Below are 1809 nucleotides of genomic sequence, written 5' to 3'. Positions count from 1 at the left end.
CTTGTATGATTAACATCATCAATATATTTGCTGATTTTGTTCTTGTTCATTTGGTTTTTTAATCCCATGGTGGAGTGGAGTCATATCTTTGTGTTCTTCATTGATCAGTGAAAGAAGAAGATAGCAAACTTATAATATGTTGTTCAAGGGATTATTTTCTTCTTCCCAGCAAATGAAGAGATCAAGTCTTATGTTCACGAGGAGATATCTGGAGTCATCTCTTTGGCACAAGGTCAGTTTATATACACTTAAAGCATTGATATAGTTCTATAGCATCCTTCACTCCACCTCGCCAGCTAATTATCTTCCTCCCTCTCTATCAGGGCTTTATTTATTTATAATTTTTCATTGATTGTTGTCAGAATTTTTGTGCTGCCTTTGATCATATGAATCATATAATTCTTGTGTACAAAGTTCACCAGAGAGGAGTTAGTGGATCGTTTCTAAGTATTATTGCAGGGAATCTAACCAAAGTGTTGGCCTTTTACTTTCAAGTTGAAATCCTAGGATCTGTAGTTTGCTTTTAAAAAGTGTATCTATTTGGTCAATCACTCATAGCCCTTAATGGGAGATCTGTGTTTGATGAATACTATTTCAGAGATCTTGACCGAGTTAATGTCTATTTAGCAGAATCAACAGTCCAAGTCATTACTTTTCTTAGATTTAGATAATATTATCTGTTACTTTTTTATCATTACTCACTATCTATACTTGAAACTGAACTATTTTAAACTATGTTTACACAAGTAGTTCCTCGTAACCAATAACAACACCTAATTATTCTCAGTGTATGGGGGAAAATATTATGAGGATGTGTCTTTAGAGAGATTGCAACTGTTGCTAAGAGTTTGGCGGCGTGGAGATGATGCTTCCTCTTTAGTGAGATATAAGGTTTGTGTAATCTTGCTCCTATAGATCATACCTCACTCTCTCGTGAGTAAGGCTTTCCAGGTTACTTGATATATATATATATATATATATATATATATATATATATATATATATATATATATATATATATATATATATATATATATATATATATATATATATATATATATATATATATATATATATATATATGTATATATATACATATAATATATAAATATACATATATGTATGTACATATATATATATATATATATATATATATATATATATATATATATATATATATACATATATACATATAATATATATATATATATATATATATATATATATATGTGTGTGTGTGTGTGTACATACATATATATACATATAATATATATAACATATATATATATTAATATATAGATTAATATATTTACGACATTTTTGCCACTAGTATAATGTGAGGTCATTAGATAGTAAATAGTCATAGACTGAGAATGGAAGTTGAGGGATTGGGTAAGTGGTGAAAGGGGAATGAGGTAGATAAAAGGATGAGAAAGAATAAGGCCTTCTATGTTCGTGAAAATTCCCTATGGAAAAGAATTTGTGTCCTGTGACTTCTTGTTGTGCACCAATTATGTTCAAGAGCCTAAACTACGTTTGAAATAGTTGTATTTTCATTGCATATACTACGTTCTATTTTTCCTTGACATTCACGAATAAGTTCTTTCCGTCTTCTTCTTGCTTCTCTTTTGATAGATTTGAAATCATCATTTAGAGACAGAATTTATTTATATATATGTGTTTCCCTCTAATTCTTATTCTCTTCACTCAAAATGATTGATCAAATCTACACTTTCCTTTCAGGGCATGACGAGCTTCTACAAAAAATTCCGGGTAAGTCTCTTCTGGACTATTATGATTTTTAGTTTT

The 1809-nt window shown here is 29.0% G+C and overlaps 1 protein-coding gene and 1 long non-coding RNA gene across 17 annotated transcripts in view; one reads left to right on the top strand and one right to left on the bottom strand.

Annotated features, from left to right (window-relative positions):
- Positions 1–1809, top strand: part of LOC137633468 (uncharacterized) — a 429224-nt gene that overhangs the window by 27725 nt on the left and 399690 nt on the right. For 5 of the 16 annotated variants that reach the window (XM_068365761.1, XM_068365760.1, XM_068365758.1 and 2 more), the window contains 2 exons: positions 170–232; positions 1744–1773. The exons of 5 other annotated variants lie outside the window; for them this stretch is intronic. In XM_068365761.1, the coding sequence (XP_068221862.1) occupies positions 170–232; positions 1744–1773 (93 nt within the window). The remainder of the gene's footprint in view (positions 1–169; positions 233–1743; positions 1774–1809) is intronic. 6 more of the 16 variants (XM_068365763.1, XM_068365762.1, XM_068365759.1 and 3 more) reach the window with 2 other exon arrangements.
- LOC137633471 (uncharacterized) overlaps positions 1–1809 on the bottom strand; it is a 415554-nt gene that overhangs the window by 14168 nt on the left and 399577 nt on the right. The gene's annotated exons all lie outside the window — the stretch shown is intronic.

Source organism: Palaemon carinicauda, chromosome 43 (assembly GCF_036898095.1).
Source record: "Palaemon carinicauda isolate YSFRI2023 chromosome 43, ASM3689809v2, whole genome shotgun sequence".
In the NCBI taxonomy this organism is placed as follows: domain Eukaryota; kingdom Metazoa; phylum Arthropoda; class Malacostraca; order Decapoda; family Palaemonidae; genus Palaemon; species Palaemon carinicauda.
The sequence above is the reverse complement of the archived record's forward strand: the minus strand, read 5'-3'. Positions and strand labels throughout refer to the sequence as shown.